Source organism: Erinaceus europaeus, chromosome 6 (genome assembly GCF_950295315.1).
Source record: "Erinaceus europaeus chromosome 6, mEriEur2.1, whole genome shotgun sequence".
Lineage (NCBI taxonomy): Eukaryota > Metazoa > Chordata > Mammalia > Eulipotyphla > Erinaceidae > Erinaceus > Erinaceus europaeus.
The window spans coordinates 61,712,998-61,737,694 of NC_080167.1; the positions used below are offsets into that span (position 1 = coordinate 61,712,998).

Sequence of the window (24,697 nt, forward strand, 5' to 3'; positions counted from 1 at the left end):
AACAATAATAACTACAGCAATAAAACAAGGGCAACAAAAGAGAATAAATATTTTTTAAAAAATCTTTAAAAAATAAAAAAAAACTTTTTCATCAGAGTTATGATCCCTATTCAGGGCTATTTTTTTTCTCTTTTTTTTTATATAAGAAAGGATTAATTAACAAAACCATAGGGTAGGAGGGGTACAACTCCACACAATTCCCACCACCCAATCTCCATATCCCACCCCCTCCCCTGATAGCTTTCCCATTCTCCATCCCTCTGGGAGCATGGACCCAGGGTCATTGTGGGATGCAGAAGGTAGAAGGTCTGGCTTCTGTAATTGCTTCCCCGCTGAACATGGGCGTTGACTGGTTGGTAACATTAACTATCGATTGTCTTTTTGAACCCTAAGACAGCAGGAACCTCACATCTCCACTATAGAGCCCCTACTTCCCCCAGTCCTGGAACCCTTGGATAGGGCCCACTTTCCCGTATGCCTCTCCCAATCCATATCAAATAATATTGCATCCGCCAATCACAACCTAACCAACGCAACGACTGCCACCTCAACATGCTTCACTTCAGACTGTGTCCAGAGACTTCACATGTGGAATGACAACCTTTCAGCTTCATTACTCGGGTGAGACCTTTCCTTTCATAGTATACTCTAATTTCATCTCAGGTGGTTCACTTTCTAACAAAGTTCCAAAACCTAAATATACACCAGTTTCTGTGAGAGAGAGCATATGTTCACACGTATCCATAAACTACTGCAAAATATATACCTGAAAGCACCTGAAAGTACACTAGAGCTTGCAGTGAGTACCTCCCTAACACTTCCTCTCCACTATTCCAAGGGCTATTTTCATTCCATGTCTAGTAAGATTTTAGTTACTCAGTTGTTCAACTGTACCATCACAGCACTGTCCTGACTGTGAGATGGCCAGGTTTTGTTCTGTGGTTATGCTTACCAGGAGTCCAACTTTCCTGACTCACCAGCATTTGCTCTTTTATCTTATTGCTAGTGACCATTATAATAATTGTAAGGTAATTCATTCGTTGTAATTTCAATTTTCATCCCTCTATAAGAATTAATGATGTCCAGTATCTTTCTATAATTTGTTAAGTCATTGTATATCGTCTTTGGAGAAATACTGTTCAAATCATTTTGCCCAATTAAAAATCAGGTTGTGTTTTTATATTTTGCTTAGACTTAGGACTTCTGTGATATTCTGGATAGTAACTTTTAAATCAAATAGGTGGCTTATATTTTTCCTCTTATTTTATTGCTGCCTTTTACTCTGTTGATTATTTCCCATGGTGCAAAGAAGTAAAATTGAAGTTCTCTCAGGTGCCTTTTCTCTGTTTCTCTCCTTTTTATTTCTTTCCCTCCCTCCCTCCCTCCCTCCCTCCCTCCCTCCCTTCCTTCCTTCCTTCCTTCCTACCTTCCTTCCCCCCCTCCCTCCCTCCTTCCTTCCTTCCTCATTTTGTTGCTTGTGCTGTGGGCATCACATCCAGGAAACCATTCTCAAAGACAATGCCATAAAGCTTTCCTCTTATTTTTCTTCTAAGAGTTTTATGACTCTAGGCCTTAGGCCAGTATTTAGTTAATTGTTGTATAGATTATGATGCAGTCCAATTGCATTCTTGGGTCCAACTGTATGTTTTTTTTTTTCATTTAGATATCCATTTTTACCAATCCCATTTTTTGAGGGGACTGTCCTTTCCTTCGTAGTGTGATGATCTTATCATCATTGCAAATATCATGTGACACATTATCTGTGGGGGTTTGTTTTAGGGCTCACTATTCTACTTCACTGGCCTATATGTCTGACTTTATGCCAATACTAGACTATTTTGATTATCTATTTTATACTATGTTTTGAAATCAAGAATGATTCAAACTAAAATGTTACTTATTTATTATTTTTATCAGAGTACTCACTCTGGCTTATGATGGTGCTGGGGGTTGAACCTGGACCCTCAGAGCCTCAGGCATGAAAATCTTATGCAGAACTATTATGATATCTCTCCAGGATTATTTTGTCTAATTGATATCCTGAAGATTCCGCAATAATCTTAGGGGATTTTCTCTATTTCTGTTAAAAAAGAAGTCATTTTTTAATAAGACTTTTGAATCTTTCAGTCAATAAACATGGTTTCATTTTACTTGTGTCTTCCTTAATTTCTTTTGTCAATATTTTAGAGTTGTTTTGTTAAACCTTGTTAAGTTTATTCTTAAGGTTTTATCTCTCTTCAAAGTCATTGTATCTAAATTGGATAAAAAATTCCTTTCTGAGTTCTTTGTTATCAGTATATATAAACTTAGTCAAATTTTTAGGATAGCTGTGTATTCTGGAACTTAGCTAAAATTTGTGTGTGTGTGTGTGTTATAGTGCTTTATAAAGATTTCTAAACATGTAAGATTATGTCACCAATAAGCAAAGATTATCATGCTTTTTCCTTTTTAAGTACTTTTTAATTGCTATGTCTAGGATTTCTACTATTGTGTAAAATCGAGGTGGTGTTAATGGAATCTCTTGTCTTGTTCCTGATTTTAGAGAAAAACAAATTTGTCTTCCACACTGAGAATTATGTTAGCTAAAGACTTTTAAAATATATGATCATTATTATATTAAGATAACACACGCACACACTCACTCATGCATGCATGTGCGCGTGGCTCCAGGGTTATCATTGGGGCTTGGTGCAGGCACTACTTATCTACAAATCCACCACTCTTGGTGGCCATTTCCTCCCTCATTTTATTTGATAGAACTGAGAAAAATAGAGAGAGGACTAGGAGATAGGGAGAGAAAAAGATAAACACCTTGTAAAAAGTCACCACTTGTGAAATTCCTCCCCCTTGCAGGTGGGAGGTGGAGGGTCAAACCTGGACCCTTCTGTGGTCCTTGCACTTAGTACTATGTGCACTTAACTGGGTGCACCACCACCTGGCTCCAAGGTAATTTGTAAGTTTTTTTTTAGTGCTGTATCATGAAATGGAATTGATTTTAAAATATTTTTATTGATTTAATTGATTAGTTTGTAATAGTATAACATTCTAAGACTATAGTTTTACAACTATAAATTTGTATGTGATAATATAACTCACTAAAGATGTTTACTTTTGTAAAATGCCTTTTCTTTTTTATTTTTAAGGTTTTTTTTTCCCTTTTTTATTTAAGAAAGGATTAATTAACAAAACCATAGGGTAGGAGGGGTACAATTCCACACAATTCCTACCACCCAATCTCCATATCCCACCCCCTCCCCTGATAGCTTTCCCATTCTCTATCCCTCTGGGAGCATGGACCCAGGGTCATTGTGGGTTGTAGAAGGTAGAAGGTCTGGCTTCTGTAATTGCTTCCCTGCTGAACATGGGCGTTGACTGTTCAGTCCATACTCCCAGTCTGCCTCTCTCTTTCCCTAGTAGGGTGGGTCTCTGGGGAAGCGGAGCTCCAGGACACATTGGTGGGGTCTTCAGTCTAGGGAAGCCTGGCCGGCATCCTGATGACATCTGGAACCTGGTGACTGAAAAGAGAGTCAACATACAGAGCCAAACAAATTGTTGAGCTATCATGGACCCAAAGCTTGGAATAGTGGAGAGGAAGTGTTAGGGGGGTACTCACTGCAAACTCTAGTGTACTTCTGCTTTCAGGTATATATTTTGCAGTAGTTTACGGATACGTGTGAACATATGCTCTCTCTCACAGAAACTGGTGTATATCTAGGTTTTGGGACTTTGTTAGAAAGTGAACCACCTGAGATGGAATTAGAGTATACTATGAAAGGAAAGGTCTCACCCGAGTAATGAAGCTGAAGGGTTGTCATTCCACACGTCAAGTCTCTGGACACAGTCTGAGCTGAAGCATGTTGAGGTGGCAATCGTTGTGTTGGTTAGGTTGTGATCGGCAGACTCGATATTATTTGATATGGATTGGGAGAGGCATACGGGAAAGTGGGCCCTATCCAAGGGTTCCAGGACTGGGGGAAGTAGAGGCTCTATAGTGGAGATGTGAGGTTCCTGCTGTCTTAGGGTTCAAAAAGACAATGGATAGTTAATGTTATCATCACATTATTTGGTAATTGGGTTAACTTTGAAAAGTCCTTTTGTTAGGGTTTGCTGTACAGTACCCAGTATCTTGTATATAGCTGTGCTGTTGGTTGCTTCTGATCTACTTGGTCTAGGCTTTTGAGAGAGGCTGCATATCAATTACATAGCCTATATATTAAAAAGATTCAGTTTGTGTTTTGAAAAACTTTGAGACATACAATTAATTTTCCCCCTCTCATATTAATTAACTAGTGATTTATATGACTACATTTTACTAGGAGTGTACAGAAACACCATTCCCACCACCAAAAGACTGTGACCCATCCCTCCCACCCACTCCCACCCCCCACTGGCCCAGGAAGCTGCATGTCTACCCCTCACCACAGGGTTTTTACTTTGGTGCCCTACTTACAATTTGGTCAGGTCCTGCTTTTAGTTTCCCTTTCATATCTTCTTACTCAACTTCTGTTGATGAGTGGGATCATCCCATACTCATCTTTATCTTTCTGACTTAGCTCACTTAACGTCAAATGCCTTTTCTGTATGAAATGATCATGTGGTTTTTATCTTCATTCTGTCAATATGTTATACCACATTTCTATTTCTGCACAGAGAAAGACCTTGGCTTTTTTTTTAATTTTCCTAGGAATTGCATTGAGTAGTTTTGGCATTTTATCAATATTGTCTTTATTTTTATAGGTTGAACCATCCTTGCATTCTACGAACCAGTCACATTTGCATATGTTGTATATACCTTTTAGTGTGTCGTTGAATTTGGTTTGCTAGTAATTTGGTGAAGATTTTCATATCAATGTTAATCAGGACCGTTAGTCTATAGTTTTCTGGTAGTGTCATTGGCTTTGGTATCAAGATAATACTTAGTTCATAAAACGAATAGGAAATATTCTCTCTTCAATTATTTGAAAGAATTTGAGGGGTATTGTTGTTAATTCTTTAAATGCTTAGTAGGTTAGTGTGATGCTATTTTAGTTTTGAGGGGCTTAAATTGATTCAATTGCTTTGTGAGTTACAATATTGTTCAGATTTTTAAATTTATTCAGGACTCAGTGTTGATAAGCTTTATGTTTCTAGGAATTTGTTCATCTCATTCTAAACTCTTGATTGCCATCTTTTCCCATCAGTTTCCATGTTAATCTTTAGAAACAGACTTTGTGGTTTTTCAAAAGTTCTTAATAGTTCTCTGCTGTTGATTTGATAAGATTCTTCAAAGGAGGCATCAGTTTTGTGAACTGCTACCTCACAGAGGTGCTTTGACTCATAGTAAATGTGAGGTTTATATGGTACGCTACTAACCCCCTCCAATAAATAAATAAATAAATAATCAAAAGAGTTTAAGATGATAACAATTTATTCTGCTTCCCCCCAAAACATTAGCTGATTTCTGTTGTTTTAAGTTTAATGAACTTTATTTTTATTGTCATTTTTAAGCTTTCATATTGCTTTTAGCTCTAGAGTTTGCTTACAGCAAAGAAATACTTTTATTCCAACATATTTTCTAGATGTTCTTTAAGTAGTTAAAATTCTCAACTGAGTCACTCTTGGAGTGCTGAGTCATATTGTTAGGGAATTAGTGCTATTTTAATGAATAGCACTAACTTCCAAATTCCAGTTAGGCAAAATATTTAAAGTACATTACTATATTCTTAATACCTAAGACTTATTCTAACTGGATAAATCATTGCTGGATGACTTGAATAGCTGTAACTCACAACAAATTCTGCATGCGATAGTCACAGTATCACAGTCTTTCTAAGGAAACAGTGGCTACAATGACTAACTCTTCCAGCTGTCCTTCGATTCTTCTTTTCTTTTTTAAAATTTTTTTAATCTTTATTTATTTATTTTGAATAGAGATAGAGAGAAATTGTGAGGGGAGAGGGAAATAGTGTGGGAGAGAGACAGAGAGACACCTGCAGACCTGCTTCACCACTCATGAAGTTTTCCCCTGCAGATGGGGACAGAGGCTTGAACCCAGATTCTTGCACATTGTAATGTGTGCACTTAACCAGGTGCGCCACCACCTGGCCCCTGCTGCTTTTCTTTTCTCTTCTTTCCTTCCCTTCTCTTCCCTACTCTTCTCCTCTCCTCTCCTCTCCTCTCCTTTCCTCTCCTCTCCTCTCCTCTCCTCTCCTCTCCTCTCCTCTCCTCTCCTCTCCTCTCCTCTCCGCTCCTCTCCTCTCCTCTTCTCTTTTCCCTTCAGGGTTATTGCTGGGGCTCAGTGCCTGCACCATGAATCCAGTGCTCCTAGAGGCCTCTTTTTTTTTTTTCCCCTCTTTTGTTGCCCTTGTTGTAGCCTTGTTGTTGATATTGTTCGTTGTTAGATAGGACAGAGAGAAATGGAGAGAGGAGGGGAAGACAGAGAGGGGGAGAGAAAGATAGACACCTGCAGACCTGCTTCACCGCTTGTGAAGCGAATCCCCCACAGTTGGGGAGCCAGGGGCTTGAACCGGGATACTTATGCTGGTCCTAGTGTTTGTGCCTTGTACGGTTAGCCTGCTGTGCTACCACTGGACCCCCTGCTTCTTCTTTTCTAAGGTTATAACTCTGTAAGCATCCAGAGTTTTTAGCCCATCTGGTGTCTTGAATTTTACCATTTTGAACTCATTTCCTTTACTGCCTACAGGCACTGCCTCAGTGATTGAGTTTTATCTGATCACTTGACTTGATCTGTCATTCTTAGGTGAATGAATCCCAAATCACAGGGCACAGGCACCATTCCTGAGAGTCAACCTTCTTGACCAGACTCCCATTTGATTTCTGCAATTGCATTCTCAGTACACACTTCAAGTTTATATCTACAAAATTGAATTTTTCTTTTTCCCAAATTGACTACAATTGCTCAATAATGACAACTCCATTCTTAAGGCAATCGAAGCCCCAAACCTTGTGGTAGCCTTTATATTTTCTCCTCCTGTACCCTTACAAGGGTATAAGGTAAGTGGCTAGGAAATCTTGGTGATTTCCTCTTCTTCAAACCCTGCCTATAGTTGACTAACTTATTCTTAAAAATTAAGAAAGCAAGTGTCAGATAAGTTCACTGTGGAACTCCTAAGTGATGAAGTCAGAATTCAAATCTGTATCTTCTAACTGGTATGTTCTATCCGTATGTGCTTCTGGAGAATAAGTGTTATCTGGTATTTATTTAGAAACTATGGTCTGACTTATTGTTTCTTTGGATCTTGATAAGTATAGTATGCATTATTTCAATTACGTTCTCTAGAAATCCTTGGAGCACACAGAACTTGCCCGTTCTGTTGAATTTGCTGGTTACTTAGCTGCCCTTTTGTGGTTTATGTTCTGAGCCAAGAGCCATATTCCCAATCCTAAGGTATAATTATACATAACTATGAATTAGGTGGGAATTAGTTAACAGAGTACTCAAGATTCTTTCTTCTCTTTCTTTTGTCTGCCTCCATCTCTCTCTTTCTTCCTTCCTCTCTTTCTTTCTTTCTTCTTCTTTTTTTTTTTTTTCCAGAGCACTGCTCAGCTCTGGTTTATGGTGATGCGGGGGATTGAACCTGGGACCTCAGAGCCTCAGGCATCAGAGTACCTTTTACATAACCATTATGCTGTCTACCCCCACCCAAGAAGATTCTTTAGAAATTAGTTTTAAAAAAAAAAATTATAAAAAGGAAACACTGACAAAACCATAGGATAAGAGAGGTGCAATTCCACACAATTCCCCTCCCCCGATAGCTTTCCTGCTCTTTATCCCTCTGGAAATATAGACCCAGGGTCATTATGGGATGCACAAGGTGGAAGGTCTGCTTCTGTAATTGCTTCCCTGCTGAACATGGGTGGTGGCAGGTCGAGTCATACTCCCAGCCTGTCTCTCTCTTTTCTTCATGGGGCAGTGCTCTGGGGAAACAGGGCTCCACGACACATTGGTGGGGTCATCTGCCCAAGGAAGTCTGGTTGGCATCATGGTAGCATCTGGAACCTGGTGGCTGAAAGAAGAGTTAACATATAAAGCCAAACGAATTGTTGACTAATCATGAACCTAAAGGCTGGAATATTGCAGATGAAGATCTGGGGTCTCCATTTTGTAGATAGTTAGGAGGCCTATTTTAGTTACATTTCAAAGGGCCCATGACTATACTAGTTTTTTCCCCTGAGCCTGACATCTGATATGCAGGTGGACGCAAGTTATTGTCTGGGGAGAGGATGTCATGGCTGGAAAAAGGGCTAGAAAGCTGGATGAGGGAAGAAAGTAGCTCCCAAATATGGGAAAGGTGTATAAATATTGTTGACTGTAAATAAAGCACTTTTCCAAAGATTTTCTTGTTATATCTCTGAGAATTTAGAATGACTATTTGCTCTTCCTACCATATATAGACAAAGGTCTATATACATCTTTACCCATCTCTATTTTTTTTCTTTTTTAGCAGGCCACTGCTCATCTCTGGCTTATGGTAGTACAGGGGATTGAACCTGTGACTTGGGGCCTCAGGCATGAGAGTCTCTTTGCATAACCATTATGCTATTTCCCCTGTCCTCTCTCTATATAAATAATTTTTTATGTAATAGAGGTTTAAAATAGTTAATATTTATCTTGATAGCAATAAATAAAATTCAGGGATAAACTTTACTTAAACTATGTACAATATTTTATTAGTGATTTAATAGTGATTGACAAGATTGTGGGATAAGAGGGGTACAATTCCACACGATTCCCACCACTAGAGATCCATGTATCCTTCCCTCCACTGATCTTGTCTTGTATTTTAAAATTCTGGAAAGCAAGGGATGCCCTTTTAAAAATATATATATTTATTTTCATTTTTTAGTGAGAGAGAACTCCAGAGTTATCATCCTGGCATACTCTGTGTCACAGATTGAACTCAGGACCCTATCCATGCTTGCCAGTCCAAAGCAGCCCCATCCACTGAACCAACTGCTCTCTCTTTTTTAATATCTGTTTTTAATTTGTGATTTAATAATGATCAACAAGACTGTGGGATAAGAGGGGTATAATTCCAAACAGTTCCCACCTCCAGAGCTCCACATCCTATCCCCTCCACTGTAAAGCTTTCCTATTCTTCATCCCTCTGGAAATATAGACTTGGGATCATTATGGGGTGCAGAATGTGGAAGGTTTGGTTTCTGTAATTGCTTCTCCGCTGGACATGGGCATTAGCAGGTGGATCCATACTCCCAGACTGTTACTGTTTTTCCCTAGTGGGACATGACTCTGGAGAGGTGGGGTTTCAGGACACATTGGTGAGTTTGTCTGCCCAGGGAAGTCTGGTTGGCATCATGGTAGCATCTGCAACTTGGTGGCTGAAGAAACATTAGGATATAAAGCAGAACAAATTGTTTAATAATCATAAACTTAAAGGTAAGAGTTTAACAGATGAAATTTGAGGTAATTTAATTCCTTAACTTCAGGTCACTGGATTCTATCTAACCTTCTCTGATAAAATCTAGTGACAAAAAAAAAAAATTCCAAGAATTGGAATCTTGATATCTAGATTGAGAGCTAGCAGGCAAAAAAAATTCAAATTCTTGAAACTCCTGGGTCTTTCTTATATACTGTTTATGTATGTTTTAATTCTTTTATTTATTTTATTTTAATTTCATTTATTTGATAGAGACAGAGAGAAATTGAGGGGGAGAGGAGATAGAGATGGAGAGAGACAGAGAGATACCTGCAGCCCTGCTTCACCACTCATGAAGGTATTCCCCCTGGAGGTGGGGACCAGGGGCTTGAACACTGTAGCGTATGAGCTTAACCAGGCATGCCACCGCCTGACCCCACTGTTTATGGTTTAAGAGAGGTTATTCTGTGCTTATGCAATTGGATCCAGCAAATGAAGTTTGTTAAATTGAACTTTACTGGTGTTCAGTGATAGAATGATTCCCAATCTTCAAATAATTCAAGATTGAGCTTTTGGAAGTTGTCTGTTGGAGTGGCATATTTGGGAAATTAATCATGTTTTTTGTTCTTTTTATATACACGTAGGACCTTTATCTATGAAACAGATTGTAGATAATGAACCATTTAGGATCATTAATTCATGTTTTTCTCATCTGAATTTACTGTTTGAAATGTATCTTGTCATTCTGTCTACTTGTACTATTTAGTTACTAGGATGGAATTGATGAACAGTTTTAGTCACAAAAGCCATTTTACATCTCAGATCCTTTCTGTCTCTCAGATAGTTTACCTATCATCACACTTTTGTTTTTATAAAAATATTTAGCATGAAATCACTTTTAAAGGATACTGGTAAGCTTGGGAAATATTTCCCAAAGTGGTAAGATATACTAGGCATTAAAAATAGCTATTCCCAATGGCAGCTGTTCTGGGAAACTATTCTCTATGGCAAGTGAGTGAGTTAAAGATGTGTGGCAAATGCAGCTGGAGTGACGTGTATTTAGCGACTCAATTTGCTGCTTCTGAAGAGATGACTTCTTGGCGAGCAGGTTTACAATAAAAGTTGAAGAGAAGAGATATTTTATTTTTGAAAAAAATGTGTTCAGTTTCCATGTGCAAAGATGGCTACCTGGGGCCTTTCTACTCTTAAGTGAACAATGGTCAATTAATCGCTACCTTTTCTTTCTCTTAGTGTATGCCCATTAAAGGCCTAGGATTTGTGCTTGGAGCCTACCAGTGTGTTTGTAAAGCAGGATTCTATCACCCTCGAGTCTTCTCAGTGAACAACTTTCAGAGTAAGTATCCATGGCTTCTTGTGCATGTATATAACATAACATTTACTACCTAACTGGTTATTTGATTTTTTTTTTCTATTGGATTTTTTTTCCTACTGGTTTTCCTATTGGTTTCTAATGGTTTACAGTGCAGTTGGTTCCGTAGCCCCCATGTCCACTTGGTCGATTCCAAATTATATTCCTCCATGAGGATAATTTCTGGAACCATCCGTTCCACCCCGGTTCCATGGCTGCCAGTTCTTAGCAACATCGCCCCACCAGATATTCGTCGGGATGCGGCATCATCTAAGTTCATTTCCCACGTCTACGCTCGACCGGACCTGCCAATATACGCGGATATCTTCGCCCACCCTGTTCAACGCTTGATGTCTCATCACCCAATCTGGTCCCCTACGCCTACACAGAACTTCTCTGTTCCAGACTCTTGGAAACAGAGTTGGCAGTCAGCTGAGGTAAAGAACAAACACCTCATCACAGACCCCTGCAAGCGTCAACCCGGCTTTGACCTAGCATGTTATGATTGGGCCCTCCTCAATCGCTATCGAAAAGGCCATGGCCGGTGCGCCGCTATGTTCCATCGCTGGGGAGCCAGAGACGACCCGAACTGTCCCTGCGGCTCCAGACAGACTATGACCCACATAGTCAACGACTGCCACCTCTCCAGATTCAAAGGAGGTCTCGAAACTTTACATCAGGCTCAACCTGACGCTGTTGACTGGCTGTGGAAGAAGGGCAAACGCTAGAAGAAGTGCAGTTGTTGACACCTGGGTACAATTTCCTATCTGACCATGATAGGTGTCTCTTTCCATCAGGTGTCTTTGGATCAGGACCTCAGGATTTTCTTTTAACCTTGTTGGAGTGTCCTGACTAAATCATCGTTGGTTTGGCATTATTTCTTCACTTACAGATTTGTGGTGGTATTTTCCTTTCTTTTTCTTTTATTCTCCTCAGAGAACTCAGTGCCTATAAGATCCTTTGCTCCTAGTGACCTTTTTGTTTATTACCTCAAGATAGAGTGTGAGATTTAAAGGGGCTGAGAGATAAGGAGAAAGACTGCAGAACCATTCTGCCACTCCTGAAACTTCCACCTGGAAGACATTCCTGGGTGGTGGCCTGAAGCTTGAACCCAGGTCCTCACGTGTGATAATATGAATACTCTACTGGGTGAACCACCTACCAGCCCCCGCTTAAGGAGTTTTTGCTTTGGTTTGCCATTTTCAAACACGCTGGAGTCTCATAAAAGTTTGTTTTAGTCTATTTTACTTATATTTTATTTTTCAGTGCATCATAAATTTCTGAAAAGATCACTACTTGGTAAGAGCAATTAGATTTCAGTTATTGAAAGCTGTTGCTACAGAAGTTCCTAAAACTAATTTGTTTATTTATCGGTCTATAGTATTTTTTATGCTTCATAAAGAATTACTACATAAGTGACAGATTAAAGCAATTACATTTATTTTTGCACCTTGATTAGCTTCCCAGTCAGAGATTAGCCCCTCCCCCCACACTAGGTTAAAGTGAAGGTGTGATCTGATTCTGTCTGAGATTCCAGGTCTTTTCCCAAGCTCACTCAGTTCATTGGCAGATCAATTCCTCAGAGCTGTATGCTTATGCTTGGGATTTCTTTTAGCTTCTAGATGTAACCTCAGGGCCTTGCCCCAGGACCCTCTCATGGCACTGCAGCTTCCTCTGAAAGACAAGAAAGATCATCTCCTATCTTCTTAGGTGGAAACTTAAAAAAAAAAATTATTTTTGGATAGAGACAGAGAGAAACTGGGTGGGAAGGGGGAGTTAGAGAGGGAGAGAAAAAGAGAGACACCTGTAGCACTGCTTCACCACCGGTGAAGCTTCCACCCTGCAGGTGGAGACTGGGGACTTGAATCCAGGTCCTTGTGCGTAGTAACACGGGCTACTGCCAGGCCCCTTCAGGTGGAGACATCTACTGCTTTTTTTCTTATGAATGTGTGTGCAAAACACTGATATTTAGGTGGAGTCTCATATAATATAATGTCATCACGGGAGTCACTATCCCACTGCTTTACCCTGTGTAATGTAGTCTAGTCAAAGCAATAGCCAGGGGCTGGACGGTAGTGCACGTGGTTAAGTGCACATAGTATGAAGCACAAAGACCACGTAAGGATCCCAGTTTGAGCCCCCAGCTCCCCACCTGCAAGGAGGGGTCACTTCACAAGTGGTGAAGCAGGTCTGCAGGTGTATATCTTTCTCTCTTCCTGTATATGTCCCCCTCCCCTCTCAATTTCTCTCTGTCCTATCCTATTAAAAAAAAAGAGAAAATGATCTCTAGGAGCAGTAGATGTGTAGTACAGGCACTGAGTCCATGATAACCCTGGAAGGAAAAAAAAAAAAAGCAACAGTCACTCTGCATTTATAATTCTACCTACATTCAAGGAGAAATGTCTATATAGAGCTCTCCAGTAACAACTTGTTCATCTGGCTATTTCATCCCAACCCCAGCAAATGTCACTGTCGCAATTTGAAAATTGATTCCTTTTCTCTCTCAGAACATAATGTTTCTATGTTGGCTGATTGTCAGCTTTTGAATATAATAACCAAGAAGAAAGAGTGCAGTAATATAGGGGTGATTTCATAGGAAGTTACACTTTGGGGTTGCTGGTATCTTTAAGATAATTGTCCATAGGAGCTGTGTGGTGGCATTTATGGTTGAATACAAATATTACAGTGCACAAGTTCCTAGGTTCGAGCCACGTGTTGTCACCTACATGGGGGAAGCTTCACAAGTGATGGAACAATGCTATAGATGTATCTTGCTCTAATTCCTCCTTCCCTCTAAATATCTCTGTCTCTGCCTCTCCATTACATTTACCCTTAAATCGTTGCCAGTTGTATTATTGAACACTATATGAATTTTCATCTCTACCCAGTACAGCTAAAAGGGTACATTGAGATTGAGAGCTGTGTGGCTTCTCCTAGGAATTTTAATAGATATTTATAGATTTAAAAAATCTTTTAAAACACTGTCCTGGGGCTCAAGACTATTTACATTTAGCTTCTAGATTGCATTTAGCTTCTTAGGTTCTAGAGAAGATAATGGCTGCTCTGTCTTCAGTCATAGAGTTCGCAGGGCTCAGTTCTTATCCTAAGTAGTCATCATAGACAGACCCTCAAGATGGCCTCCAGGACTATGCTCCTGAATGCAGTGTGTGGTTTCTACCCCAAGTGTAGTAGAGTCGGTGAGTGCAGTGAGGTAGTTATTGTCTCATTTAGCCTATGTTATAGAGTGAAGGTAGTGTACAGTCACTTTGTGTAGTTAAACTGTTTGAACTGTCCCATAGTAGCAGACTAAAGGGAGACTCTAGTTTCCTGTACTGACTTCGTCCAGTCAATTACTCTGTGACAGGAACATGGGACTATGACTTGACAGTGGCTTCTAAGAACTAAGGACTAAAGGCAGCCAGTAAGGAAACAGGAACCTCAATTCTGTAAGCAACAAACTCTTCCAATTATGTGGAAAAGGACTCTGAGTTCTAATGTCTTGATTTCAATATAATATGACCTTTCCTTGTGCCCAGACTTCTGATCAACAGAAATCATAAACAAGAGTTTACATCCCTCCAAATTCCCAGTTTTATATCGATTCATATTTCTGTTGTTTTATATAGATTAAGCAATGAATGTCTTAACAATATGCCACTCATATGAATATTGTAAATATGAAAAGATATTTCCAGAGTAGATATGTTTTTCCTAGTGTGCTTGTGGACCAAACCATGGCAATACCAGAGCCGATTTGACACGCTTCACATTTATGTTCCAGACATAACAAATGATTCCGTGCTGAAGGATTAAGGCAATAGGTTTTAGTTTATGTTCTGTGAAGGCATTTTGTATCTGGTTTATCCACATTTGTTCTCAGCTCCCACTATGTGACTGAAATAAAACATCTAAATATTGTAGAACCAGAGAATGACTGTGCCATTTGCTTATAACACTAGTGAGAGAAACTGGTTAACCTTTAACAACTTATCTTTATTTAATTTGCACACTCCTACTTTCTTCCTTATTTAAAACCCAGTGCTTTTCACTGGACCTCTTCTCTCTAAGAAAAGCCTACTCCTCCGCATCAAGTATATCATTCGTATTTACACATTGCAGTCCTGGAAAAGAGGCCATCGTTTTTTGGGAAGCTGGCCTGTATTTGGAAATAGCTATGATGTAGTTTTGACCTTAGCACACACTTAACCATAGCTGACCTTCTTCAATGATAGACCATCAAGCTAGCTATAGGTTATCATGTGAAATTAGTGAAGTACTCTTTGGCCAAAAATATCTCCTGATGGCATTGACAGATTGCATCAAACAATCCAGCATTATCTTTCCTTGTCCTAAAGAAAGAATATAACCAACTGAAGGAAATATAAGCTGTGACTCACCAGGGTCATCTACTAAGGTTTGTCCCAGCATTGGCAGATACTTGATTTAGTATTAGATTGTATGCTACTTCAGGAGATGAATCCATTTAATGCCACTAACCAAGCTGTTCATACGAGCTGCTGTCTCCATATTTTCTTCAGGCAGTATCTATGGCCTGTTGGGTTGTCAGAAAAGTCATGACGTATTTTGTCTTTTTTAATTAATTAATTATTTTGTTTTATTTTTTATTATCTTTATTTTATTTATTGGATAAAGATAGCTAGAAATCGAGAGGGAACAGGATGATAGAGAGGGAGAGAGAGAGAGAGACAGAGACACCTGCAACACTGCTTCACCACCTGCAAAGCATTCCCCCTGCATGTGGGGATTGGGGGCTCAAACCAGGTCTTTGTGCATTGTAACATGTGCGCTCAGCCAGGTGCACCACCACCTGATCCCCGTATTTTTCTATGCAAAAAAAAAAATGCATCATGACTTTTCTTTTTTTTTTTTTTACCCCCACCCCATCATGACTTTTCTTAAAACCCAATAATTAATGACCACATATACTTCTGGAGTCAAAGGTAAAGAAGATATTGAAAACTCCCAAATGAGATAAAATGTAAAGCCATTAGTACATTCTGTGGTATACAGTCAAGTGTTCATAGCTGTAGTTAAATACATGGGTGTGCTAAACACAGAAGTATAAATAAACATCAGTGGTATATATAAAGCAATAATCCACAAGCATCACTTTGACATATTTTATGTTACTGGGAAAACTGATTTCATTAACCCAAGAATGAATTCTATATGGACCCGCAAGAAGGCATGACCACAAGAATTTGTGGCAACTGATGATGTACCAGGACAGACTTTAAGAAAAATACTTAGAAATTTGAGGCCACAGAAAGAAATCAGTTGCCTGCAAAGGAGAATGATATTAGAAAACTGAAAAGCCTGGGGCTGGGCGGTAGCGCAATGGGTTAAGCGCACATGGTGCGAAGCAAACGGACCGGCATAAGGATCCCAGTTCGAGCCCTCAGCTCCCCACCTGCATGGGGGGGGGTGGCTTCACAAGCAATGAAGCAGGTCTGCAGGTGTCTTTCTCACCCCCTCTCTGTCTTCCCCTCCTCTCTTGATCTTTCTCTGTCCTATCCAACAACAGCAGCAGCAGTGACAACAACAATAATAATAATGACAACAAGGGTAATAAGGGCAACAAAAATGAGAAAAATAGCCTCCAGGAGCAGTGGATTCATGGTGCAGGCACTGAGCTCCAGCAATAACCCTGGAGGCAAAACAAAAGAAAACTGAAAAGACTATACCTTGAAGATAAAAACCCACTAAATCTAGAAAGGGTTCTGAATCTAAAAAAGACCTGAACTTTCCACCATTTTAAAGTCTTTTTATCCCATTTGTCAAGTGGAGCGAATGTACTGTTGCTCTATTTAGAGAAAATAGGGATGTGATTGCTAAAACTTCCATTAGAAATGAAGTGATTTAAAATATTTAAACCTAGAACCACAGTAAACAAAGGGCTTGTAAGAAGACCAACAAGGATGTGTTCAAATTATGCGACTTAAAAATTGTGCTGACAGCCCAGAAACTGTATTCTGGACATCTCTTTGGAAATTAATGGTCATATGTGAGCTAATAGGATCTGACATCTGGATAGTAGCAGCATTCAGAATGGCCACGTACTGACGCTTAACTGTCTCTTCAAATCCAGGTTGTTCCTTCCAGGTTGATGAAATACAAGCTTATGACAAGCTCATCTCTCTCAGATCCATCTATCTTCGTATGAGCTGTCTTCAGCGAAACTTCTCTTTTATGTGGACATATGACCAGCCTTTCCATATTCTTTTGTCTATTGTATTGGCTTCAGTTCACATACCTTTCCAGAGAAGTTCAACTTATAAAAGAACCATATCTGGGCACCGGGCATTTGCGCAGCAGGTTAAGTGCACACAGAACAAAATTCAGGGACTGGTGCCAGAACCCCAGTTCGAGCCCCTAGCTCCCTACCTGCCCCAGGGGATGTCTCTTTGCGAGCAGTGAAGCAGGTCTGCAGCTGTCTTTCTCTCCTCCTCTCTGTCTTCCCCTCCTCTCTTGATTTCTCTCTTTCCTATCCAACAGTAACAGCAGCAGTAACAATAATATTGAGAAAAAGATGCCCACCAGGAGCAGTGGATTTGTAGTGCAGGCACTAAACCCCAGATATAACCCTGGAGGCAAAAACAAACAAACAAAGAACCATATCTAAAATATGAAAATGTCTGCTTTGCCTATTTTGAACCAAAGTGGGTTTGAAAAGATCTTTATTTAATTTGATTTCATATCTGGAAAAGGTAGGACTTCAACTCTATACAAATTCTGTTGCTCTAATCAAAATCTTTTCTCCTTTCATTCCAGATATATTGAGAGGGACAGGGAAAAACACTAAAACAGCACTCCGCTGTCTCTAGTACTCTCCTGTGGTTCTAAGACTCTAACCTTTGTACCTGATATAATGTGCACTCCATGGGGTGAATCACTTCCTGGCCCTTAAAGACCTAGAATTCTGAGCAGATTGAAAGAGTCTGAATTCTTTATTATTATTATTACTATTATTGCCACTAGGGTTATTGCTGGGATTCAATACCTGTATTAAAAATCCATGGCTCCTAGTAGTCTTTCTTTTTAAAAAAATTATTTATTGATTTAATAATGATTGACAAGACCATAGTATAATAGGAGTACAATTCTACACCATTCCCACCACCAGAGTTCTTTTTTATTTAATTGTTTCCCTTGTTCGTTATCGTTGTTGTTATTGTTGTCGTTGTTGGATCGGACAGAGAGAAATGGAGAGAGGAGGGGAAGATAGAGAGGTGGAGAGAAAGATAGAAACCTGCAGACCTGCTTCACCGCCTGGGAAGTGAATCCCTAGCAGGTGGGGAGCCAAGGGCTCAAACCGGGATTCTGATGCTGGTCAGTGCGCTGTGCACCATGTGCGTTTAACCCAGTGAGCCACAGCCTGGCTCCCACCACCAGAGTTCTGTATCCCACCCCACCCCCATTGGAAGCTTTCCTATTCTTTATCTCTCAGGGAGTATGGATCCAGGATCATTGTGGGGTGCAGAGCATGAAGGGTCTGGCTTCTGTAATTGCTCCATGGGTGATGGTTTTCTTATTAATAGGATCTTGCTGCTCTACTGGTAGTAGCCTGGTGGGTGGTTCCCTTTTGTTGTATTGTGGAAAGTTGGTCCTGATCAGTTTTACTCTGGTGATAGTGACAAACAGTTCCAACGGATTGCCCATGCTTCTGCTTTGCCTTATTCATTTGTCTTTCACTTTTACAATCTTACTTTCTTAGTTCTGTGTGTAGGGATTGGAGTCCAGTCTTCTTCTTCTAGCGTTTGCCCTTCTTCCGTAGCCAGTCAACAGCGTCAGGTTGAAAGCTGTCAGGAGCTGCTTGTTGCTGGCTTTGAAAGTGACTGGGATCCATGTGGATTCAGTCAGCTAGGAAGGATCGTCAGTTTCCCCAATGAATGGGTACTCACGGGATGCACCACGAGAAGGTCGATCCAATGCATCCCATGGAGTCCAGTGACTAAATGTTTAATAGACTAAGGTGCCATTGGGAGACCTTTCCAGTGCTGCCAAGCTTTTGGACTATTGATTACTGCATTCACCTTGCTTATTTTTGAACTAGTCATTTTATGCTATTGAGACCTGATCTGTGCCTCTAAGTCCACACAGGACCTTTCTAGTTGCTGCACTTCTACCAAAGCTGAGTTTCAGCTGTGGTTATCAATGCAGTAACTAGGAGCATGGCCTTTCGAAGAAGCTTGATTTAGGTTGAATCCTGGATACTGTACTTGTTTATGCTGTGCTAAATTATTTAATCTCCCTGGTCTTCATTAATATCACCTGTAAAATTGGTATAATATAAAGGGAGCTGGGTGGTGGTGCACCTGGTTGAGCACACATGTCACATGCAAAAGGACATGGGTTTGAGTCCCTAGTCCAAAACCTGAAGGAGGAAAGCTTTCCAAGTGGTGAAGCAGCGCTGCAGGTGTCTTTATTTCCTTCCCTATCTATCATTCTGTTCCCTCTCGATTTCTGGCTGTCTGTATCCAATAAATAAAGACATCAAAAATAAACAAAAAATTACTATAACAATCAAATGAGGTGATAAATATACAATTCTTGTCATATTGTTTGGCACATATTAAATGCTCAAAAACATTATTACTCTTATTTTGTTATTTGGAAGCCTGTGTTTGTTCTGTTTGCCCTCCCTTCAACATTTCTGCCCATTTTTATGTTATTTTTTCCCCCATAATACTCATTCTACTTTCCACCAGAGGAACTTATTTCTGAATCCCAGATTTCTTTATAGTTCAGCTTGTCCTTTGCTGAGCTAGACTACTCAGTTCTTCCCCAATTTTTCCTTTTACTCTCCTAAATAAAGTTATGTGATTGTTTTTATTTTATTATCTGTTTGTTTTATTTAATTATATTATTATTATTTATTGGCACCAGGATCATCACTGAGGCTTGATGCTGACTCTGTGAATCCACTATTCCCGGAAACCATTTATTCTTCTTTCCCCCTAATTTTTACTGGCTAGGACAAAGAGAAATTGAGAGAAGAGGGGAAGATAGAGAGAGGGTGAGAAAGATAGATACCTGCAGACCTGCCTTACCGCTCATGAAGCGGACCAACTGCAGGTGGGGAGTAGAGGCTCGAACCCAGGTCCTGAGTTTGGTAGTAACTGGATGCGACAGACTGCAGCACCTATGACCATGCTTTTATCATCATTTTATTACTTTACATGATTTTATAGAATAAAATCAGATTTTAGCTAGAGGTTCAGATATATTAACAATCACATTCCCTTGTCTGTCATTCATTCCCATCCTCGCTGACTGTGGTCAGTGCTGTGATGACTCCTCACCCCACAATAATGTGCTGATCTCACTTTTCACACCCTGAGAATATGTTGTTTCGAGCATCAGAAAGGGACTTTGCCAATGCGACTGAATAACTAGCCAATAGATGGAAAGATTGTCTTGGATAATTCTCTGGTCTGGAACAACAGAGAACTTCTCCTGACTTTGGCCAGAGAAAAGCAAAGAAGCAGGAAGTATCAGAGAAACACTGTGTGACCGGCTGGGTATGGATGGATGGGCATTGGGTCTAGAAACAGGGACGTAAAGAAGCTGGAAAAGGTAAGGAAAGTATGTCTTCCCAGGACCCTCTAGACTGGAACAAAGCCTTTGGCATCTTGATTTTTGACCCTCAGGGGGCCCTTGTCAGACTTCTGAGCTAAAGAAATAGAAGACTGGATAGAACTATATTTCATATTAGAAGCATTACAGATTTGTGTTGTTTTAAGGCACTAAGCTTGTGGTCCTTTGTTATAGCAGTCGTAGAAATCTACAACATGGGGTGGGGTGGTGGTGTGCCTGGTTGATCACATAGGTTACAGTGCGCAAGGACCAGGGTTCAAGACCACAGTCCCTACCTGAAGGGGAGAAGCTTCACAAGTGGTGAAGCAGAGTTGCAGGTGTCTCTGTCTCTCTCCCTCTCTATCTCCCCCTTTCTCTCAATTTCTGGCTGTCTCTATCCAATAAGTAAAAGATAATAAAAAGTAAAGAGAAAAGAAAACTAGAACACAATTTGCTTCTCACTCTCTTTATTCCTGTACTTATAGTAGGCAATAGCAGTCCCCCCCTTTTTTTTTCCCTAGAGAAAATGGTTCACAGTTTCAAATAGTTTATTTGGAACCACTAATCTGGGGGTTTTCTGTATTAACATAACCAAGAGTCAGAGAATTGAATTTGAATCTTGTTTCCACTTAACTAGCAAGGGACATGAACAAGTTTCTCATATATTCTGAAGCCCTCTCCCCTTATTCTTAAAGCAGGAATAGATTTCAGTCTGTCCTCCTGGTAGCTGTATGGAGTGTATGTGACAACATTTGAGAGAATTAAAATGGCAATGATTAATTTTTAAATGGGAACATGGAGGGTTGAGTATTTTATTTGGCGTATTTATACATTTGAGTGTGTGGGAATTGAGTAAGTCATCTATTGGCAAAAAAAAAAAAAGCCGTAAATAAGTTTGTAATTAATAGAAGAGTATCTACAAAATCTTTCTAAGATGTTCTTTCATTTGCTTTTGTGTTTTGTTTTTGGTGTTGAAACTTTGCACCTGAGCAATTCTGCCATTCCTGGTGGGATATTTCCTTTTCTTTCTTTTATGGTTCCTTTTGATTTCAAATAGAGAGAGAAGGAGTTTCCTCTGGTATCATGCATGGTGGAGTCACGTAAAGACCTAGGCTTGAACTTGGGTTCTCACACCTGGTAAAGTGTGTGTGTGTTCTTCCAGGTAAGCTATCTCCTGACTGATAATGTAGTATTTCTGACTAAAGAAAAACACTGTGTACAAAATAAAAATGAGAGTACAATAAGGAAGTGACAGAAGATGTGTGACAAAGCAAAGAGCAATGTGGGGAATGATTGCCTGCATTCATGGCGAGTTAATAGACATTTGAAAACATTTTATCCCAGGATTCATTGGGAACTTATTAGCCCAGATAATCATTCATGTTGTAGCAATGTCAGCTAATCCTAATTTTCGGGTATAGAAATATACATCCTTGCTCTAAAAATAAGATTTTTGGGGGGGGGAGGATAGCGGCATAAGCATAACTACAGCCACTTAACTTTTCTCTTTTCAAATATTAAAAATATAGAATCAAGTATATACAGAAATCTCCAGAATGTGTTGCAGCAACATAAGCACCCCCTTTTTTTTCTTTTCATTTAATTTTAATGTGATCAAGTTGAAGACTGGAGGCCTATTATTCTATCCTCCCAGACAAAGAAAAAAACATATATCACCCCACCCACCCCCTGCTGGGTTAGCTCATTGCAGCATTTTTTACTACAAACATTGATGGATGAATATGTTTGTTCCCTCCAGTCCTAATGGAAAAGCAAATATGTATACAGAAGGAAAGAGCTGTTTACTTTAATAATGATTTCAGATGGGCATTATTTTACCTTAAGCGAATGTGCAACTCAATGTCTGATTCAAATCTTTGTCGCTTGTAGCAGAAGTATATTTCATCATCTCGTTGTTTGCCTGTAGAACAGAAGGAATCATAGGCATAGGGGCGCAGTGGGACTTGTCTTGCAGAAAACCAAGTTTGGTCTTCTTCTGCCAGAACCGGTTCAGTCACTATTAGGAGAGCTGCGACACCTCCATCAAGGGACCTCTGATACACTCATTTGTTGGTTCATTTATTTATTTGAAACTCCACATGTCAAAAATTTATACTGACTAGAGACCATTTGGCAGGTATTACTGGAGCAGGAGAAGAAGAAGTAGGTAGGAAAAAAGACAAAGCTACTATGTTTTCCAGAGAGACCCATGTCTTTCCAGAACACAATGCAATCCCCACAAATGAAGATAATACTGAGTAAACTACTATTCACTGTCCAATATTAATAAATATGGATACATGTGAGACTTTTTTTTTCTATTAAACTTTTTTTTTGCCTCCAGGGTTATCACTGGGGCTCGGTAACAGCACTACAAATCCACTGCTCCTGGAGGCTATTTTTCCCATTTGTCGCCCTTGTTGTGGTTGTTATTGTTATTGTTGTTATAGCTGTTGTTGTTGTTGGATAGGACTGAGAGAAATTGAGAGAGGGGAGGAAGACAGAGAGGAGGAGAGAAAGACAGACACCTGCATACCTGCTTCACCGCTTCCGAAGTGCCCCGCTGGGGAGTTGGGGCCTTGAACCGTGATCTTTACGCAGGTCCTTGCACTTTGCGCCATGTGCACTTAACCTGCTGTGCTATCGCCCAGCCCCCGCCAAATATAAAACTTTTAAGATTTACATAGCCTTCAAGGATAGAAATGATTTTCCCCAGATATGTAGAAATTAAAAAAAAGGCCTAGTAGCACTTATGAATGTTAATCAATCAAGATCTTAATACTACAGTGCTATTTCTATCTGTGCTTACACTATGGACACCTAAAATATCAAACTTCTTTCCCCCCTGTAACTCATTCTTTTCTAAATCAGAGACTAACTGTTTTTGTCCATAAAATTAAGACAGAAAATTTGAAGAAGGATTACATTTGGACAATACGTATATGCTAAATAAGTGGTAAACATGTAGATACATTTAAAAATGTATTTTGTTTGGTTTTGAAGTCATCCTGGTTTACAAGTTCACATGTTTTAGAAGTTCAGTTTCACACTCCTCTCACCACCAAAGTGCCATTATCCCTCCACCAAAGTCAGACTCCTTTATCCTTGCAACCACTGCTCCCCACAACTCCTTCTGCAACCTCAGTTCTGTAATCCAAGAGTTTCTTTTCATTTGCTTGCTTCCTTGCTTTGTTCCTCTATATATTTCCTGTGAGAGTGACAATTCTGTATTTTTGTTTTGTGTACATCCCTTTAGCGTTTAGCATAGGGATGGTTAGATGGTAGTGAATTTCCTTAGCTGTTATTTGTCTGAAAGCCTTTGTTATTCTTATTAGACTAAGCATAAGCACCTCCAATTCTGTCCTTTTTGTCCCAAATGACACAGCATCATCTTTTTTGGTCGCCGAGGAATATTCCCTGGAATATAGATCGCACAGCTTCTTGAGCCAGTCACCTGTTGATGGGCATTTAGGCTGCTCCCACTCTTCAGCTCCTGTGAATAATGCAGCTATGAACACAGGAGTGCGTATGTCTCTTCTAATTAGAGTTTGAGTATGTACTGGATATATGCCCAACAGTGGATCATAAGGTAATTCCATTTTTATCTGTTGAAGGACTCTCCACACAGTCTTCCAAAGGGGCTGCACCAGTTTGCATTCCCACCAGCAGTGAAGCAGAGTTCCCTTTCCTCCACAACCTCTCCAACACCTGCCCTTTCCTGGTCTGTTGATGGAAGCCATTCTTGCAGGTGTGAGATGGTATCTCAGTGTAATTTGCATTTGCATTTCTCTAATGATAAGTGAAGTGGAGCATTTCTTCATGTGTCCGTGGGCCATGTGTATCTCTTCTTAAGAGATGGCCCACTTTTTTATTGGGTTATGGTTGCTTCTTTTATCCATCTGTGCCAATTCTGTACAGATGTTTGATATTAGTTGGTTGATATGTAATGTGCAAATATCTTTTCCCATTTACCAGGGTTGCCTGGTTATCCTCATGTAGTTTGCTTTTGATGTGTAGGAGCTCTTTAGTTTCATGTAATCCCATTTATTTACTCTTTTTTTAAAATTTATTTTCCCTTTTGTTGCCCTTGTTTTTTTTTTTCATTGTTGTTGTAGTTATTATTGTTGTTGTTATTGATGTTGTCGTTGTTAGATAGGACAGAGAGAAATGGAGAGAGGAGGGGAAGACAGAGAGGGGGAGAGAAAGATAGACACCTGCAGACCTGCTTCACCACTTGTGAAGCGACTCCCCTGCAGGTGGGGAGCCAGGGGCTCAAACTGGGATCCTTTCGCTGGTCCTTGAGCTTTGCACCAAGTGCGCTTAACCTGCTACCACCCGACTTCCTACTCTCGTT

The 24,697-nt window shown here is 39.9% G+C and overlaps 1 protein-coding gene across 1 annotated transcript in view; it reads left to right on the top strand.

Moving 5' to 3' along the window:
- GPR158 (G protein-coupled receptor 158) overlaps window positions 1-24,697 on the top strand; it is a 351,987-nt gene that overhangs the window by 161,924 nt on the left and 165,366 nt on the right. The window contains exon 3 of the mRNA XM_007526494.3: window positions 10,629-10,731. Coding sequence (XP_007526556.2) covers window positions 10,629-10,731 — 103 coding nt within the window. The remainder of the gene's footprint in view (window positions 1-10,628; window positions 10,732-24,697) is intronic.